At 37.1% G+C, this 19,123-nt stretch overlaps 1 protein-coding gene across 2 annotated transcripts in view; it reads left to right on the plus strand.

The window, feature by feature from the left end:
- Positions 1–18,774, plus strand: part of TOR1AIP1 (torsin 1A interacting protein 1) — a 40,316-nt gene extending 21,542 nt beyond the window's left edge. Inside the window, exons 8-12 of one of the 2 annotated variants that reach the window (XM_044267204.1) lie at positions 1,330–1,371; positions 1,893–1,961; positions 13,009–13,053; positions 13,416–13,472; positions 16,344–18,774. In XM_044267204.1, coding sequence (XP_044123139.1) covers positions 1,330–1,371; positions 1,893–1,961; positions 13,009–13,053; positions 13,416–13,472; positions 16,344–17,128 — 998 coding nt within the window. In that variant the 3' untranslated portion in view covers positions 17,129–18,774. The remainder of the gene's footprint in view (positions 1–1,329; positions 1,372–1,892; positions 1,962–13,008; positions 13,054–13,415; positions 13,473–16,343) is intronic. The other variant, XM_044267205.1, reaches the window with a different exon arrangement.
- The last annotated feature ends 349 nt before the right edge of the window (positions 18,775–19,123 follow it).

The following is a 19,123-nucleotide window of genomic DNA, read 5'->3' on the forward strand; positions in this document are numbered from 1 at the left end:
CAGATCTAGGGATACCTGGGTGGCTCAGTCAGTTAAACATCTGCCTTCAGCTCAGGTCATGATCCCAGGGTCCTGGGATCGAGTCCTGCATTAGGCTCCTTGCTCGGCAGGGAACCGGCTTCCCCCTCCCCCTCTGCCTGCCTCTCTGCCTGCTTGTGATCTCTGTCTGTCAAATAAGTAAATAAAATCTTAAAAAAAAAAATAGATACAGATCTAAGTCAGAGACTTTTTTTTGAAAAAGTACTTCTTGGGGTGCCTTGGGTGGCTCAGTCTGTTAAGGGTCTGATCTTGGTTTCGGTTCAGGTCATTCCAGTTGTGGGAATGAGCACCATGTTGGGCTCTGCACTCAGTGCAGAGTTTGAGATTCTCTCCCTCTCCTGCTCCCTCTCCCTCCCCTTCTGCCCTCCCACTTCCCACGCTGCTCCCTCTCTGCTCCCTCAAATGCACATAGGCTCGCTCAAATAAATAAATCCTTAAAAGACATTTTAAAAAGCATGTGTCTGCTTTTTTAAAAAAGCATTTTGTTGGTATAGACTGAAAATAAATCTGAAAGAATGTTCATACATCTTACTATGGTATTCCTGCCCATAGTATGTACTTAATAAATATTTATGAATTTTTAAGTTATACATTTCTAAAATGTTTTATTTCTTTTACAGCTAGCATATATTGCATTTGTATGCTGAAAAAAATTGACAAATTTACTGTGACATTTGTATCAATCTGTAGAAATAACTCATTTCTTTAGGGCAGATTTGGATATTTATTTTGTTATAGTTGTTTGAAATACCATTTCTAGTTGTCCCATTGTATCATTTTACAGTTGTTTTTAGGTACCATCCCAAAACAAAAAATAGCATCTTTCTCTCCATAACTGCTTTGCAATGCCCACAACATTGCTTATATAGTATATATTAACATCTATGGACTGCCTGGGTTTATATCTCAGCTCTGCTCCCTCTAGATATGTAGTCTTGGTTGAATGATTAGTTTCAATGTCCTGATTTGTAATTAGGAATAATGGGATCAACCACATAAAATGTGAAAATTAAGTAAAATTATACTTCATACCTAGTAAACATTCACTGCATGCAGCCATTATTTCGATGGTATTGATCCCAAAGTTGACTTACTAATATTAAATTCTTGAATACTTTCAAGTTTAGAAAAGGGGAAAAATGGATATATCGCATGTTTGGGACTGATGAAACAAAGGTTTGATTTTGGGGGGATTTTTTTGGTTTATAATATCCATATTATATAACTAAAATGTCTGTGCCGTTCTTATTTCCATATGTTGTATGACCTTCTCTTTCTGGTCTGTTTTAGGTCGAGACTTCATAACTGTTGATAAGCATCCTTCTGTGCTAAGTATGTGGTTGGTTGTCTGTTCTTTTATCAGTCAAGTAATTTTGGCTTTGTCAAATTTAGATTTGAATAGCATTTTAAGTAATTTTATCTTCTTTGCCTTTTAATCCCACCACACATTGGTACTGAATGTGTAATTACTCTGTGATGCAGAAATGTGTTTAGGACTATTTTACCTGAAGTAACTTATTTACAAGAATAAATGGTGAACTTTTTCTTCTTAAGTAATACTGAAATCAAGTTCATTTATTACTGAATTCAGTCATTCTCAGACCAGAACAAAGGACTTGTATATAGGTTTGTCTATTAGGTGATTATATATTTATTTGCTGCCTATTTTAAGTAGTGGTTCATCCTTCGTGGTGTGATCTTTTAACATTATCTTTTACTTCTGAACCTATTGATTTTGTTATTTTCCTCCCCAAATTTGTTTTGCCTCAGTGATAAATTTACCTTGTAAATTTGTATGGTATACATTTTCAAAGTATGTGAAATGATAATCTTGATATATGTATTTGCTTCAGGCTCGGGATATCAAAAAAAACCTCAGGAATGGTTTGAACAAGCTGCAAGAATAAGGGCTAGGACACAAAGTAAGTTGATAAATCTCCGCCTATCCCTGAAGTAATTGTAAGTTTATTTGTTGTCTTCATTATTCAACATACAAAACTACTTAGTTCTTCAGATTGGGATTTAGACTGTGATTTCATTAATAAAGAACAGCTATGATTACTGGTTATTTCCATCTGCTTGGAGGAGCAGAAGATGGTGTGGGAAAGCCGGTGGATGATGGGTCCAGACTTCACAAGTTGTCAGTTCTGTCTACTCTCCTGACAGTACCTGGTTTTTATTTGTAGTGGACTTTGTTTACTTTTATATAAATAACCACTTAGAGCAACTCTGCCTGCCCATTGTATTAAGTAATAAAGATTGAAACCTACAAATAGTATATTCATGTTTAGGTTTAAATGTCACAAAATTTGAGAAATACCATAGATAGATATGATGAAATAATCATGCTTTAATTATAATTAAATAATCATAATTTCTATAGCTGTGTCTGGATTAAATCTTGACTGTGTTAAAAAAAAAATAAGTCACCCTTAACCTTTTATACCTTCTTTATTCATCTAACCACAATAAATCTCAAGGTCATCAGGTACTCCCTTAATTTTTGTTTAGATAATATGAAAATTCTCATCACATATTTCTTGCTCAAGAAATGACTAGCTGTAGGGGGGCATCTGGCTGGCTCAGTTGGTGGAGTGTGTGACTCTTGATCTTGGGGTTGTGAGTTCAAGGCCCACACTGAATGGAGAAATTACTTAAAAATAAAGTCTTAAAAAAAAAAACCAAAAAATGAAAGGAAATGACAAACTATAATAGGACAAGATTACCTTGTAGTAAACAAACCTCTGTGGCCTTGCTTTTCCATCATCAGCAAAGTCGTGACAGTCACAGCTCAGTTTTTCCCACCAGTGAATTTATATCCCACATGTGAGTTCTTCAGCTGTCTAAAATTTAAAAAGCATTCTATTCTTGCTTTATTGTTGGCTGTCATTCCATATTGTATGTACCTTGCTATCAGAAAACCATTTCTTGGGGCGCCTGGATGGTTCAGTTTTAAAGTGTCTGCCTTTGACCCAGGTCATGATTCCAGGGTCTTGGGATCGAGCCCCATGTCAGGCTCCCTGCTCAGTGGGAAGCCTGCTTCTCCCTCTCCCACTCCTCCTGCTTATGTTCCTGCTCTTGCTGTCTGTCTCTCTCTCTCTCTCACTCTCAAAATCTTTAAAAACAAAAAACATTTCTTCTTACAGTTTGCTCTTTATGACCTATTATAATAAGAAAGACAAATATTAATTATTTAGCTTACTAGGATTCTGTTCATAATGAGTATCAAAAATTAAAACTTAGGGGTGCCTGAGTGGCTCAGTTGGTTAAGTGTCTGATTCGTGACTTCAGCTCAGGTCATGATCTCAAGAGTTGTGAAACTGAGCTCCAAGTCAGGTTCTGTGTTGCGTGCGGAGCCTGCTTTAGATTCTCTCCCTCTACTACTCCCTTCCCTGCCTTCTCTTAAAAAAAAAAAAAAAAAAATTAAAACTTACTTTATAGATCTGAGAAATATATTCTTAGAAGTAAAAATGGCTGGGGCGCCTAGGTGGCTCAGTGAGTTAAAGCCTCTGCCTTTGGCTCAGGTCATGATCCCAGGGTCCTGGGATCAAGCCCCGTATCGGCTCTCTGCTCAGTGGGGAGCCTGCTTCCCCCCCCCCCGCCCTGCCTGCCTCTCTGCCTACTTGTGTTCTCTGTCTAACTTGTGATCTCTGTCTGTGATATAAATAAATAAAATCTTAAAAAAAAAAAAAAAGTAAAAATGGTTGAGTTTAAATATATACACTATATAAATCTGGGAGATCTGGTGTGTTAGTTCTTAACTGTGTAGTCTGTATAATTTATAGCAGATACATTTCTTCCAAGTAAGTGAAGTATAGTACACATTGTTACCAAAAAATGTTTCTATAATTTTTATTTCCTCTGATAAGACACTGTGCAAATGCAGTGCAGAAAGGAAAATAATGATGTTGAAGATCCTGATTGGAATGTAGAAATAGATCTTTTTAGTTGCTAAATTGATAGCTAAGTCTTGGTACTTTATCTGTTTGCATCCCTACTTTATCTTAACTTAGTGTACTTATTATGGCTTAAGTAACTGTATACTGATTAATAGCCATCTACCATATATAGTTTTGAAAGTTATATAGAAATTGTGTACCAGAAGTAGGATGCAGATACCAGAGTTTTTTAGACATTTAACCGCATGAGGACTTTAAGATAAGAACAGTGAACACGAAGAAGATATTTTCAATGAAAGTGGAAAACTGCAGTGATTGTCATACAGTCTTATAGACCCTTTCAATCCAAAATCATTTTAAAAAATTGTTTGCTTAGCATTCTGAATTTCACATTTGATTAAGTTTACATTTCTGCCTGCTTTAGTGCTAAAAAAAATTAATTTTCAGGGCACCTGGGTGGCTCAGTGGGTTAAGCCGCTGCCTTCGGCTCAGGTCATGATCTCAGAGTCCTGGGATCGAGTCCCGCATCGAGCTCTCTGCTCAGCAGGGAGCCTGCTTCCCTCTCTCTCTCTCTCTGCCTGCCTCTCTGTCTACTTGTGATTTCTCTCTGTCAAATAAATAAATAAAATCTTTAAAAAAAAATTAATTTTCAGATTTAGGTGTTCAGGAATCTGGGATTTTAAATTCTTTTTTTTTTTTTTTTTTTTTTAAAGATCCCGTTCATTTATTTGACAGAGATCACAAGTAGGCAGAGAGGCAGGCAGAGACAGAGGAGGAAGCAGGCTCCCTGCCGAGCAGAGAGCCCAATGCGGGGCTCCATCCCAGGATCCTGAGATCACGACTTGAGCTGAAGGCAGAGGCTTAACCCACCGAGCCACCCAGGCACCCTGGGATTTTAAATCCTTACTGTCATCCTGTGTTAGCATTACTTCCCTGGGTAGACAGGTCCCAGTTTGGGTTTCTGCCTATGTCCTACCCTTTTGGGGAAGATGGTACCACTATCTTTATTTTTCCTATTTCCCAGATGATAAAATGGTGAGAATAGGGAAGAGTTTCTATGCAGGGGTCAGACGTCTGAATCAGTGCTTCATCAGTATACGTGCTTTGGAACTTCTCTAAAAGTAGCGCAGAGACACGAAAGAGAGTTTGGAGTTAGAGCTGCAGTCCCAACTCTCTTACTTACTGATAGAGTGATCTTGGTAAAGCTCCGTAACCTTCGTGAACCTCCATTTTCTTTCCTTTAGAGATAATAGTGCCTATAATTAGGTTATTCTAATTAGCTTAAGATGTATGTGAACACAATTTTTAAGTCTAAATAATAAATGAATAATTACTGGTGTTACTGTTAACAATATATTGTGTAATAATAATAACTATAAAAGAGTCATGTCCTCTGCTCTTGACATTTATAGAGTGACTGATGGTTACTGTACTCTTCAAACTGGAAAATCTTGAGCTTTATCCTTTGTGTGTGTGTTTTTAAGGAATTTCTGTCACTGGTTTTTTTTTTAATATTTCATTTATTTGTTTGAGAGAGAGACAGAACACAAGCGAGGAGAAGGTCAGAGGGAGAAGCAGACTCCCCGTGGAGCTGGGAGCCCGATGCAGGACTCCATCCCAGGACTCCAGGATCATGACCTGAGCCGAAGGCAGTCGCCTACCCAACTGAGCCACCCAGGCGCCCCTCTGTCACTGTTTCTAATAATATTTTTTTTTTAAGATTTTATTTATTTACTTGACAGACAGAGATCACAGGCAGGCAAAGAGGCAGGCAGAGAGAGAGGAGGAAGCAGGCTCACTGCCAAGCAGAGCCCGATGGTGGGGCTTGATCCCAGGACTCTGAGATCACAACCCGAGCCGAAGGCAGCGGCTCAACCCACTGAGCCACCCAGGCGCCCCTCTAATAATATTTTTTAATAAGAGGGATAGTGATGCTCTGCCTGAGCAGTAGATACCTTATTAAGTTTGTTCCTGTTCTGTGAAGTTTATATTGCATGTTATATAATAACTGTTCTTTAGCTGTCCATCATTAAAATCATTATAGAAGACAACTTAACAATTTTCATACATTATCTCATTTGAACTTTGCAACCATGGAATAAGATATTCAAAATAAACATTTTTTTCTTAAGATTTTATTTATTTGACAGACAAAGATCATAAGTAGGCAGAGAGGCAGGCAGAGAGAGAGGAGGAGGCAGGCTCCCCCGCCAGGCAGAGAGCCTGATGTGGGGCTCAATCCCAGGACCCTGGGATCATGACTTGAGCCGAAGGCAGAGGCTTTAATCCACTGAGCCACCCAGACACCCCAAGATGAACATTTTCTTGATGGCTTTTTTTTTCTAAGACAATTGTATTATGTTTCACATGTCCTTTCACTGCAGTTTCCTCTACTGACATCCTCATAACTTTTTTAGTCATTTTATTAAAGTATGATTGCATACATAAAGTACCTAAGTACATAAAGTATGCATGCATAAAGTATGATTGTATACATTTAATGTATACAACTCAGTGAGCTTGGAGATAAATATACATCTGGGAAACCGTCACCATCTGGGAAACTATGCCGTAAGTATATCATCTCCAAAAGTTTCCTCACACCCTCTTTATTTATTATTATGTGTGTGTATGATAAGAACACTTAACATTAGATCTACCCTCTTGGCAAATTTTAAATATACAGTACAGTATTGTTAACTATAGGTGCTCTGCTTTATAGTAGAGTTTTAGGACTTACTCATCTTGTATAACTGAAGCTTTGTTCCCTTTAATACCTCCTCATTTTCTCCTTCCCCCAGAAACCACCATTTACTCTCTGCTCCTGTGTATTTGACTATTTTAGATTCCTCATAAAATGAATTGTTTGTCAGAACCTACCACTCTGTTGTTTTATATGATGCAAAACATTGTAGATTTTATATGTATTATTAACACTATTAAAAATTAGAGGATATGGGACACCTGGGTGGCTCAGTTGGTTAAGGTCATGGTCCCGCAGTCCTGGGATCAAGTCCCATATTCGTGCTTCTCCTGCTTTGCGGGGACCCTGCTTCTTCCTCTCCCTCTGCCTCTCCCTCTGCTTGTGCTCTCTCTCTCTGTCAAATAAATAAATAAAATCTTTAAAAAAAAATAGAGGATAATGTGAAAAAGATATTTGTATTTACTTACAGGTATAATGATTCATACAGGGGCACCTGGGTGGCTCTGTGGGTTAAAGCCTCTGCCTTCGGCTCAGGTCATGATCCCTGGGTCTGGGGATCAAGCCCCACATCGGGCTCTCTGCCTGGCGGGGAGCCTGCTTCCTCCTCTCTCTTTGCCTGCCTCTCTGCCTACTTGTGGTCTCTGTCTGTCAAATAAATAAATAAAATCTTTTTTTTTTTTTAAAGATTATTTATTTATTTATTTGACAGAGAGAAATCACAAGTAGACAGAGAGGCAGGCAGAGAGAGAGAGGGAAGCAGGCTCCCTGCTGAGCAGAGAGCCCAATGCGGGACTCGATCCCAGGACCCTGAGATCATGACCTGAGCCGAAGGCAGCGGCTTAACCCACTGAGCCACCCAGGCGCCCCAATAAATAAAATCTTAAAAAAAAAATAATAATGATTCATACATTGATAATGAAGAAGCAGCAGTATGATTGTTTTATGGTAGCCTGGTGTAACTGATTCCTTCCTAGTAGCCTAACCTATATACTAATAAAGGGATCGTTATAACATTTTTATAGCATACAGTATTACAGTCATATTCATAATACAGTATTGGAAACACTGCTTTTTAAAACACATTTACCTTTGATGATAGGCCAATAGGTAGTTTCTCCAGTTACTAGAGAGAGAGGTATACAGTATCCTATTTTTTTGAAAACAAAGTTATGAAACAGTAAGAAAACTGACGTTATGAATTTTATATGAAGTATCACTCCTTTTATGCCTCTAAAAGGATAGGCCATCCTCTCCCACACAAGTCTTGCACACATGTTCTACACAGTGACTACTTAGGAGAAGACAGTGACGCAGAAACATCTCCCACAGTTCTTGTCGTACAGTTAGTTAGATTTTCACACCAAGACATTCATACACATAAAACAGATAAGTTCACTGACTGTGCGGCGTGTTGGTTATTTATTGTTCATTAGGTGGAAGTGCATCACCATAAAGGTCTTCAGCCTCGTCTTTGTATCAAGTAGGCTGAGGCAGAAAAGGAAGGGTTGATCTTGCTGTCTTCAGGGGGCAGAGGCTGAAAAGGTGGGGAATGTAGAAGGGGAGGCAGAAAAGGCAGGCACATACCAAAATACTTAATTTCTGTCTGATTTTTTTTTTTGCCTTCTCATATTTCAAGAAATGTGTCTATATGGCACCAACTTTCTTCCACCATTTCCTTTAGTTCCAGTGCCTCTATCATAAAAAAGAGTGCATGTTGTAAAAGAAGGCAAAGGCAGTCTTGAATAATTGGAAGCCTTCTGCCAGATTATCTAACGTCAGTTTGTTTTCTGACACTTCTTCTCGGTCTTCTGCCTTCTTCCTCAGTGCAGGCCCACTGATCTCCATCAGGTCATCTTTTAATTCCTCTGGTGTGCTGTTTGCTCATGAGTGTCTCTAAGATGCATATCTTTGTTTTTAATTCCAGTATAATTAACATACAGTGTGATATTAGTTTCATATATACAGTATAGTGACTCCGCAGTTACTCAGAGCTTCTCACAGAAAGTGTACTCTTAATCCCCTTCACCTGTTATCCCCTCCTCCCACCTACCTCCCCTCATACACACACACCAGATCTTCCTTATCCATTCATCTGTCAGTGGACACTTGGCTTGCTCCCACAATTTGGCTATTGTAAATAATGCTGCAGTAAACATAATGATGAGTGTATCTTTTCAAATTAGTGTTTTCATATTCTTCGGTTAAACACCCCATAGTGGAATTACTGGATCACAGGGTAGTTCTCTTTTTAGTTTTTGGAAGAACCTCCATACTGTTTTTGCACAGCAGCTGCACTAATTTGATTCCCACCATTAATACAACGAGGTTTGTTTTTTCTCCTCATCTGTGCCAACACTTGCTTCTTGTGTTTTTTATTTTCTCCATTCCAACAGGTGCGAGGTGATATCTCATTGTGGTTTTGATTTGCATTTTCCTAACGATGCATGATATTTGAGCATCTTTTCATGTGTCTGTTGCCATCTGTGTCTTCTTTGTAGAAATATCTAGTTCATATCTTGTGTCCATTTTTAATTGGGTTATTTGTTTTTGTGTGTGTTGAGTCATAGTTCTTTCTCTATTTTGGGTACTAATCCTTTATCAAACATGTCATTTGCAAATATTTTCTCCTATTATGTGGGTTGTCTTTAGTTTTGTTCATGATTTCCTTTGCTGTATAGAATTTTTATTTTGGTGGAGTCCCAATAATTTATTTTTGCTTTTGTTTCCCTTGCCTCAGGAGGCCTGTCTAGAAAAGAAGTTGCAGTAGCCGATGTCAGAGACATTATCACCTGTGCTGTTTTTTAGGATTTTTGTGGTTTCAGCTCTTACATTTATTTAGGTCCTTCATTCATTTTGAGTTTCTTTTTGCAGATGGTTTAAGAGAGGGGTCCAGTTTTATTCTTTTGCATGTAGCTGTCCAGTTTTTCCAACACTATTCATTGAAGAGACTGTCTTTTTCCCATTGCGTATTCTTTCCTCCTTTGCTGAAGATTGACTGTGTAATAATGAGTTTGTTTCTGGGCTCTTTATTCTGTTCCACTGACCTTTATATCTGTTTTTGTGTCAATACCATACTGTTTTGATTACGACAGCTTTTTAGTATAGCTTGAAATACAAGATCTCTATCTTGAAACCCTTCACCCCTTACCTTTTCTGCCACATCCATGATTTCTTTCATGATTTCCTTGATTGACTGTATTGTAAATCCTCTGAGGTCATACACATCTGGACACAGTTTTCTCTGGCAGGAATTTATTGTTTTGGGTTTGGTGGCTTTTTCTGTAACACCTATGGCATTATTAAAGAATATTCTACTGTCAATTTTATGCAACTACTAATACTGCATCTTTATGTTCATTTACATTTCTTTCAGCTGCAAATGGTACCATGTACAGTCTGTGTGCATAAATTCCGATAAATTTTGACTTTTGTCATTTGTGTGTATTTTATGATAGCAAATGATAGAAGAGTATCTACATATGTTATGTGTTCACAAAATATCTTTTTCTTAATATTTGAAAATACCTCTAGGCTATCCATTTCTACTGTGAGTTTTTTCAACTTGTTCTAAGCCATTAAAATTTTTTCCAATCTATTTATTTTAAAAAATAAACATATGGGGGCACCTGGGTGGCTCAGTTGGTTGAGCGTCTTCCTTCAGCTCAGGTCATGGTCCCAGGGTCCTGGGATCGAGCCCCGTATCAAGCTCCCTGTTCAGCAGGGAGCCTGCTTCTCCCTCTGTCTCTCCTCCTATTTGTGCTCTTTTTCTCTCTCTCTCAAATAAATAAAGTCTTTTTAAAAAATACACTTATAAGTGGACCTGCACAGTTCAAACCTATATTGTTCAAGAATTAAGTGTGTATGCCACATTTTTTATCTATTCATCCATCAGTGGACATTTAGGTTGCTTCCATGGCTTGGCTATTGTGAATATTACTGCAGTGCACCTGGGCACACAGATATCTCTTCAAGACCCTAATTTCATTTCCTTTGGGTATACCAAAAGTGGGATTGCTGGATCATATGAGAATTTCATTCTTCAGTTTCTGAGGCACCTTTGTATTCTTTTCCATAGTGGCTATAGCAATTTAAATTCCTACCTACAGTGTACAAGGGTTCCCTTTTCTCTACATCCTCTGTACATACCTTGCTCTTGTTTTTTGGATAATAGCCATCTTAACAGGTGTGAGGTGAATCTTACTGCTATTTTGATCATGTAGCTCATCCTAGTTTTTAAGTGTGCTATAATCCCATGGTCTGTTTTTGCTTTTGTTTCCTGTGTTTTGGTGTCATATATAGGAAATCATTGCCAAGACCAATGTCAGGAAGCTTTTTCCCTGTCTTTTTTTTCTGAGAGTTTTATGGTTTGGGGGTCTTTTTTTTTTTTTTTTTTTTTTTCCTTAAGTTTTCTTTTTTTAAGCAATCTCCACACCCAACATGGGGCTCAAACTCACGAACCCAAGATCACCCTCCTCAACTGAGCCATCAAGGCTCAGTTACTTGATTCTAATGTTTAAGTCTTGAATCCATTTTGATTTTTTGTGTATGGTGTAAGAGTCCAGTTCATTCTTTCGCTTGTGGATATCCAGTTTTCCCAGCACCATTTATTTTAGGAGACTGTTCTTTCCCCCATCATTTACTGTTGGTACCCTTGTTAAAGATCACATGATCATATATGCATGGTTTTATTTCTGTACTCTGTTCTCTGCTGTTGGTCTCTCTGTCTGTTTTTATGCCAGTGCCATACTGTTTTGATTACTCTGGTGTTATAATGTATTTTGAAGTCAGGAAGTGTGATGCCCCCAGCTTTGTTGTTCTTTCTCAAAATTTCTTTAAACTATTTGGAATCTTTTGTGTTTCCATACAGATTTTAGGATTGTTTTCTATTTCTGTAAAAGATGTCATTGGAATTTTGATTGAATTATCCTGAATCTGTATATTGCTTTGGTTAGAATAGACATTATGAGAATATTAATTCTCCAATCCATGAACATGGGTATCTCCATTTAGTTGTGTCTACTTCAATTTTTACTTGAAGATATACTTATCTGAAGAGAGAGCATGAGAGGGGAAAGGGTCAAGGGAGAAGCAGACTCCCTGCTGAGCTGGGAATCTGATGTGGGACTCAATCTGGAGCTCAGGGATCATGACCTGAGCCAAAGGCAGTCACTTAACCAACTGAGCCACCCATGCGCCCCGTCTGCTTTAATTTTTTATTAGTGTTTTATAGTTTTCGGTGTACAAGTCTTTCACTACCTTGTTTAAGTTTATTCCCAAGTGTTTTATTCTTTTTGAAATAGGATTATTTTCTTTGTTTTTTTAATTTTAAAATTTAAAATATTCTGAGTTATGTAACTATTACATTTGTTACATAATAACTGTATAACTAATGTTATAAGTATAGTATTATTATAGTTATATATTATATGGTAGTTAGGTATTACATAAAAATATATCTCATTTGATCTTTTTATATAATAATGTATAGTGCAGTATTTTAGTTTTATATTATTTTAATTATGTATTATTATAATATCATACATTGTTTCATTTGATCTTTGCGACCATAGAGTAAGGTATTCAAGAGAAACATCATTTGATGGAATTTGTTTGTTTTAGTAATAGAGTTCTTAACTTTGGTGACCTAACTTGGAAGTTTCTGAATAATGTAATTTCCTAGGCTAAACCAGTAATTATAGAACAATATGCCTTTAGAATGCAGGTTGATGTCATTGTGTTTCATTTGAGGTTTTTTTGTCATATGACCAAAAATAAGACTATTTCTGTATCTTAGCAGTGCTAATTTTATACCTCTAGTTTAGTCCATTATTTCTCAAATGAAAGCTCTTGGCAAACACCTGGAAGGTCGTTTATAGATACATAAGTTATAAAACTCCAGGCAAATGATGGGTAGCAGTATTGGTAAATATAGGTCATACAAATTAGTAACTCAGCTTCTTCACCTTCTGAACCCTGTCTTTCCATTTCTTCTTTCTTTTATGTTAAAATCTGTGGTCATACCAAGAAGTATGGAGGGGGAAAGTAAAGAGTTAGGATAGTTTTTGTTTGCTAAACTAATGATAGAAATAGAGATTTGGTGGAGTCATAATAAAATTATTTTTAAAATCTGTGGTTTAACCATAAACCTAAATAAAACTGAATTGTGTCTCAATAGAAATGGTGAAAGATTTTTAATATAATGTTTAAAAATATTACTCATATTTGAAATGATCAGAGGCACCAGAGTAAATATTTGTATCAGTCTGAGGTAGAGAATAGAATTAACATTGTATTTTACCTAAAACCCTTGTCCAGTTAGCTCAGTAATCCATAATCCATATTTTGTCCTTTTTTCCCCTCTTACAGCATCATCATCAGGCAAGAGCTCAATATATGGCAATTTTTCAGATGGTATAACATGTTTTTGTTTTAGTTGTGCTTATTTTCTTTCTTCTCTTAACTTTGTGCCATAAGTTTCACTACTTCCATTAATTATAATTTGGGTCAAATACTTTAAGGCTTTCTAACAAAACAAATGTACTTTATGCTTTATACTAGACCGCATGGCATGCTGTGAATAATTATGAAAGAAATAACTCTTGAGTCTCAAGGAGCTGTCAGTCTAACGGGCATCTAGATCTTCCCACATTTTCTTCTATTTCTGGCTGATTTCTGCCTTATATTCTCTTGGTGGAATTTGTATTTTCTTTCTCTGTTGGAAATACTTAAATTATAAACCATAAATTGATAGTCTTTATTATTCCTATCATTAGATGACAGCATTCAGAAATCAGAGCTTGGAAACCAGTCTCCTTCAACCTCTAGCCAACGTAAGTTTGTGTATTCAGTTTCTATTAAACAAGTTTCTAAAATTGGTCATACATAATTGTTTCAAACTTTTTTGACAGCAAAAAATAATGCTATTTGAAGAGTTATATTCTAAGCACTTCGGAGGAAAAAGTGTGTATTTTACTAGCAGTGAAATTCTTTAAGGACAAACTATATGAAACAACATCTGGTTTTCCCTTTCACTTAATTAGCCATAAGACCAAAGTAAAAGCAAAACTACTAATACCAATAGCCAGGTGAACCTTGCTGTGTCAAAAGAAAGATGGCACATGGCATGATGTAATAGGATTACCACGGGTGTTAGAGTTCACAGACCTGTATTTGGATTAGATTGGACCCCTTAACCTTCTGTCACAGCCTTCCAGCAAGTTTCTTTAATTCTCTAAGCCTATTTATTATCCCGAAGAGTACTAAGAAAATAACAGTGACTCTCACTTTGGTCTCAGTATTACTTTCCACTGGCAAGATTAGTACCTTTAAACAACTTTTCTTATGTAATATGGGCTATACCTATCCATATTTACCTAGAAATTAAAATTGAAAAACTTCAAAAATACCTACTTATTTTTAAATAATTTAGTAAGAATAATGACAGATTGCTTATATTTAGTAAGAATAATGACAGACATAGAGATTTTCTAATCTCTTCAATGTCTGGGTTAATAAAATAGAGCTGGATTCTCATATCAGCTTCTGTATTCAGTCTGTTAAATATATTGTTTTGGTTGCGGTATATAGAAAAATCCAGCTTTATACAGATAATGTAGATTTTTCTAATAGTCTAAATATAGTTTGGGATATTCTCTTTCGATACTGTCCAAAACTCAAAAAGTTACTTAATATGTAAGATCTGAAGCCAAATTAATGATTTTTTTGTGTTCTATTACATTAAAATTGGCCTTTCTTGCACTTGGAATAGAATATCATGCACTGATCATTGGGAAAATAGTGGTTCACTAAATTATGTCGATCTTCCGAATGTTGACACATTTCTAAGACAGTATAAAAAGATCACATTTGTTAATATCACCACCAATCTCGAGAGAAAAAGTCTTTAAGGGTTCAGGAGCTGTCGAGTTTATAGTGTCAGATACAGTATTTCCACAAGCCTGATTTTCACTTTAAACTGTGAATTTTATAATTGGCAACAAATATTGTCAGTTGTTTTCCTAGAAACAGCAGACTCACTTTGTTCATTTTCAAGAAAATGTCTGGCAAATAAATACTCAAGTCTGACTAACCATAGTTTGTCCCTTGTTTTTGAAAGTACTAGTTCAGCTCAATTCAGTTGCACAAAATTCTTTTCCCTGAGAAAACTACTGTACTGTGCCAGGTATCAGAAGCACTTTATGTACATTTCCCAGTTCTTCGCATACTTTATTGAGATTTGCATTCAAGGGTTGAATTTTAATATAATAAATAATTTTAACTGCTTTATGAAGCAGTTTCACTGATAGCCTTAAATGCATGGCGGTGAGTACAAAGACTACATTAGCACTGCCCTGTGATCTATGCTAAGGTATCATTTGTTTTTCCCACCATGGCTTTGCACCATCAGTGCAAACGTCAGCATGGTGGGAAAAGTCAGAGAACATCTTAGTGTTACGAGACTAATTTTTTAACCTCAAGGACCCTCTTGGAAGGATCTAGAGGTACCCAGCAATCACAGTTTGACAACCATTGCTCTAAAAGGTTCATAGTACAAATAAAATAGAATGTGTAAAAGTATTGTTCCTATTCTACTTAAATGAAGTGTCATATGAGAAAGTATTTATAAACTGAAAAGTGCTAGATAAATGTAAATTGATATTATTATTGCCAGTAATAATTAGGAATGAATTGCATAATCAATTTTACTGGTATTAACTTGCATTCCACAAAAGGTGGGCATCAGTGCAATTAAAGGGACAGCTAGCTACTATAAAATATGGAAGACTTTCACTTACAGTGCATCATTTTTTAACCCCTTTATATACTTCAGAAACATTGCATGTCTGGATAATAAGCTGTATGAAGTTGGGGTGTCTAAATTTAAAACTATATTATCAAGTGACTTTTATTATTGTTTGCCTCCCAAATATTAGCAGTAGTAGTAATAGTTCTGCCTTAAAAATAATACTATTTCCGACTTGCTTATGCCATTTCATATCTTTGAATTCTGCTTTTTCCTTTTAAGGCTTTTTATTATTTTGACATTGAAGAGGCACATGCATACTTATATGCCTAAAACCTATAGGTGTGAAATTTTCTTAAATACATGTGAGGAACATTTCTTTTTTTTTTTTTTTTAGATTTTATTTATTTATTTGACAGAGAGAGAGAGATCACAGGAAGGCAGAGAGAGGTGGGGAAAGCAGGCTTCCTGCTGAGCAGAGAGCCCGATGCAGGGCTCCATCCCAGGACCCTGACATCATGACCTGAGCTGAAGGCAGAGGCTTAACCCACTGAGCCACCCAGGCACCCGAGGAATATTTCTTTAAGAAAGTAAATTCTGGGGCACCTGGGTGGCTCAGTGGGTTAGGCCTCTGCCTTAAGCTCGGGTCATGATCTCACGGTCCTGGGATCAAGCCCCGCATCCAGCTCTCTGCTCAGCAGGGAGCCTGCTTCCCCCTCTCTCTCTGCCTGCCTACTTGTGAGCTCTCTCTCTCCGTCAAATAAATAAAATCTTAAAAAAAAAAAAAAGTAAATTACTAGCTCCATTCTTTAAATTCCTTACTCTTTTATCTAATGTTTATGAAGAGTAATACTGATTTTAAGTCACTTGTCCTTGAATCTAAGAAAATGGTATTTGAATCTGTCATTTCTTACTTTTCTTTTTTTTCTTCTTTTTTTTTTTTTCCTGTCCTGAGCAGAAGTGACTGGACAACCCAAAAGTGCATCTTATAGCAAGATGTGGTGGTGGCTACTTGTTCTGATAGTTTCTTTGGCTCTTGGGAGTTACTTGTTCCCTCATCGTCCTGAGGCGGAAACCACTGCTGTTCAAGAGTTCCAGAACCAGATGAAACAACTTATGAATAAGTATCAAGGTCAAGATGAGAAGCTATGGAAAAGGAGCCTTACATTCCTGGAGAAACATCTGAACAGCTCCCAGCCCCGGCCTCAGCCTGCTATCTTGCTGCTCACTGCTGCTCGGGATGCGGAAGAAGCACTCAGATGTCTGAGTGAACAAATTGCCGATGCCTACTCTTCTTTCCGGAGTGTCCGTGCCATCCGGATTGATGGGACAGGCAAAGCCACTCAGGACAGTGATGTTGTCAAACAAGAGGTAGATTGGGAACTGAGCAATGGATTCCAGAACGGCCAGAATGCTGCCGTGGTACACCGCTTTGAGTCACTGCCTGCAGGCTCCACTTTGATCTTCTATAAATATTGTGACCATGAAAATGCAGCCTTCAAAGATGTAGCCTTAGTCCTGACTGTCTTGTTGGAGGAAGAGACGCTGGGAACCAGTCTAGGCCTAAAGGAAATTGAAGAAAAAGTGAGAGATTTCCTCAAAGTCAAGTTCACCAGCTCGGACACACCCAACTCCTACAAACATATGGACCCAGACAAACTGAGCGGGCTCTGGAGCCGTATTTCTCACTTGGTCCTGCCTGTCCAACCTGAAAATGCCCTGAAAAGTGGCATCTGCTTATAAGTCTGAGAGAAGACAAATCATGTCTCAAGTTCTGAGAATTTTTCAGACTTTCTAGCTAGAGACGGGATTCAGAGCTCTTTTTGAAGGAACTGGTTTCTTTTTAAAGGAAGTCAAATTCTTAAGTAAACATGGAACATCTAAATCATTTATTCAACCTAATTATCTGTTACCTGAGAGAATCATTTCTCTGTTTCCATTGAGATCTGTGTTAACGATCTCTGAGGACTATAAATCATATGGGATCCCATAGAGGATCTGTTTAGGTTCAGGGTTGCAACATTATTGCTATGGTATGACCAGACCAGGCTGGGGGGGGGTGGGGGTTTGGGTCCTTCCTATGAATCCTCTCAATTTTTTAAGTTAGATTTTTCACAGAGTTTGCTATTAGTAAGGCAGCTCTCTAAATGCAACTGTGGGTTTTCCCATTTTGTTCTCTTTTACATCATTAGGTGTGAGTTCCTTAGCTTCCCCTTGTAGGAACAAGAGTAATGAAAGGTCACCAGAGTGTGTTTTGGGATTTTTTTTTTTTCTTTGTTTTTGGAGGGCGGGAGAAGGAGACAAGGCAAAAGAGAAACTGTCGAATGAGGAAGGAAAGGGGGGAAAAATCTTCAAGACGAAATTTAAAATAAGCCACTGAGACTTAGGTCTCTCAGACATAGCCATATGAACTCCATTCTCGGTGAATTCTGTTCGGGTTTATTTTTCACATATCCTTTTCTTCCTTTAAGAAATTTTTGGTCCTCCAAAGGATTTTGAAGCATGTATATTATAAGGTTTAGCATATTTGTTCATTTGTCTCTGAAGGGTGTGGTCAGTTCAGAGCAGTTTATTTTGGACATATCCTGAAGCCTTTGTTTTGAACTCAGAAATGCAATTGCAGGAATTGGTAAACCATTGGTCCACCAGCTTTCCTAGACTGCTGAAGAAGGACTTGATTCTCTACGTGCAGTCCTAAGTCCTTTAATGACACTCTTATGACAAATGTAAAGATTTACTGTACACGTGATAAATTTTATTAAGAGTGCCTCAAGCCAAAATGAAAGTAAACTTGGCCATATGTGAAGAATGTTGAAATGTACTATTGTGCATTCCTGTGCTACTGTTGTGTTTCAGGTGTCACTTAGCTTCTGTAACTGAGATTTCTCAAAATGTGTCAACCGCTTTGCTTTTCTTAAAATCTTAAGATTCCGGATCCACCATGGTTTTGTTTAGTTTCTTATTGTCTACAAAACTTAAAATGAAAATAACTGTTTTTAGAATACTAGTGGCAGTCATTGACTTAACCATTTACCTGTTGAAGACCTCATGCCTAGTAGTGGGGTGTGGTCTGGTTTCCCCCAGCTACAGGACAACCAGTATTCCTAAATTTATACCCTTTATTGAAATTTGCTCCTGACTGTAGAAGTCAGGCCATCTGATTTATAGAGGATTCCAAAACAAGAGTTTTTGAAAAGGCTTATTTTATACACCTATATTATATGGAGAAACAAATGTTTTTATTAAATGTTTCGCTGACCAAAATAATTTTAAAGAAATTAACGTTACTTATATCTTTCAGGAAAAATAATTGTAGCAGCTGATCTGTAAATGACTTTAGAAGCTATTTTAGTAATTTAAATAAATTTACTTTCTTGGTTTGTACTCTATGTCTTGTAAACTTAATGATTCATAAACTTTTGGGGTTTTTGTCAGTTAATCCTAGAGCTTTCTTGACACTTGAACAATTTTAGTAACTTCCGCTTACGGAAACAAAGGCCAAAGAACTGGAGCTATTCACAAGTGTATTGGTTAAAGATGTAATCACCGTGGTTTTCTGTTCCGTGCAGGTGTTTGAAGTATCACTATGTTGGAATTAATTTAGGTTTTCCTGGCTTGGCAAAAGTATCTACAACAGTGTTGCTCAAATTTTTTCTAATTGTTTACCCCCTGGAACCACACATATACCACACATATACACTGTACCTGTTCATGGACTATTTATTTTTGTCCTTTATT

The sequence above is a fragment of the Neovison vison genome, chromosome 10 (assembly GCF_020171115.1).
Source record: "Neovison vison isolate M4711 chromosome 10, ASM_NN_V1, whole genome shotgun sequence".
Lineage (NCBI taxonomy): Eukaryota > Metazoa > Chordata > Mammalia > Carnivora > Mustelidae > Neogale > Neogale vison.